Source organism: Cariama cristata, unplaced genomic scaffold (assembly GCF_000690535.1).
Source record: "Cariama cristata isolate BGI_N322 unplaced genomic scaffold, ASM69053v1 scaffold26596, whole genome shotgun sequence".
Lineage (NCBI taxonomy): Eukaryota > Metazoa > Chordata > Aves > Cariamiformes > Cariamidae > Cariama > Cariama cristata.
In genome coordinates this window covers 6,061-6,589 of record NW_009624218.1, presented here as the reverse complement: position 1 = coordinate 6,589, position 529 = coordinate 6,061, and the positions used below count along the sequence as shown (strand labels likewise).

The 529-nt window shown below is 63.9% G+C and overlaps 1 protein-coding gene across 1 annotated transcript in view; it reads right to left on the bottom strand.

Moving 5' to 3' along the window:
- Positions 1-394: 394 nt before the first annotated feature.
- Positions 395-529, bottom strand: part of LOC104163944 (alpha-1-acid glycoprotein 1-like) — a 2,342-nt gene continuing 2,207 nt past the window's right edge. Inside the window, exon 6 of the mRNA XM_009703100.1 lies at positions 395-457. Coding sequence (XP_009701402.1) covers positions 395-457 — 63 coding nt within the window. The remainder of the gene's footprint in view (positions 458-529) is intronic.

The following is a 529-nucleotide window of genomic DNA, read 5'->3' as shown; positions in this document are numbered from 1 at the left end:
GGGGGGGCCAGGAGGGCCCTGTGCCACCGCAGAGCTGGCAGGAGGGATGAGCATCTCCGTGCCCACTGCCACGCTCAGCCCTGGCGGGGTTTTGTCTGGGGCTTTTCATGCCTCTCAGCAGGTTCGGAGATGCGGCGTCATGGGCAGGAGGGAGTCCTCCTGCCCGCGGTCCCGGTGAGTATGCAGCAGGAGTGGCAGGTGGTTGTAACACAGGGGTTTATTTTGGGTCCGGGCGAGAACAGGGAAACTGGGTGTTTCATCCGGGAGGAAAAACCAAAACCTTGATAGGAAGTCCTGAGCCTGAGCTGAGCCCAGGCAGGGCCGGCAGGCAGGGACATCCCCGTGGAGAGGCTGGAGGAGGATGAAGATGGAGTGGCCGACCTGCCCACGGAGGTTACCCCAGCTGCGGATCCGCGTTGTCTTTGTCTGTCTTCTCCTCGGGCAGGGGACAGGCGTCCTGCAGGAGAGGAGGGGAGCGGCTGGTGGTGCCCCCTCGCCCCAAAACTACCCAAAGAGCCAGGGACCGGCA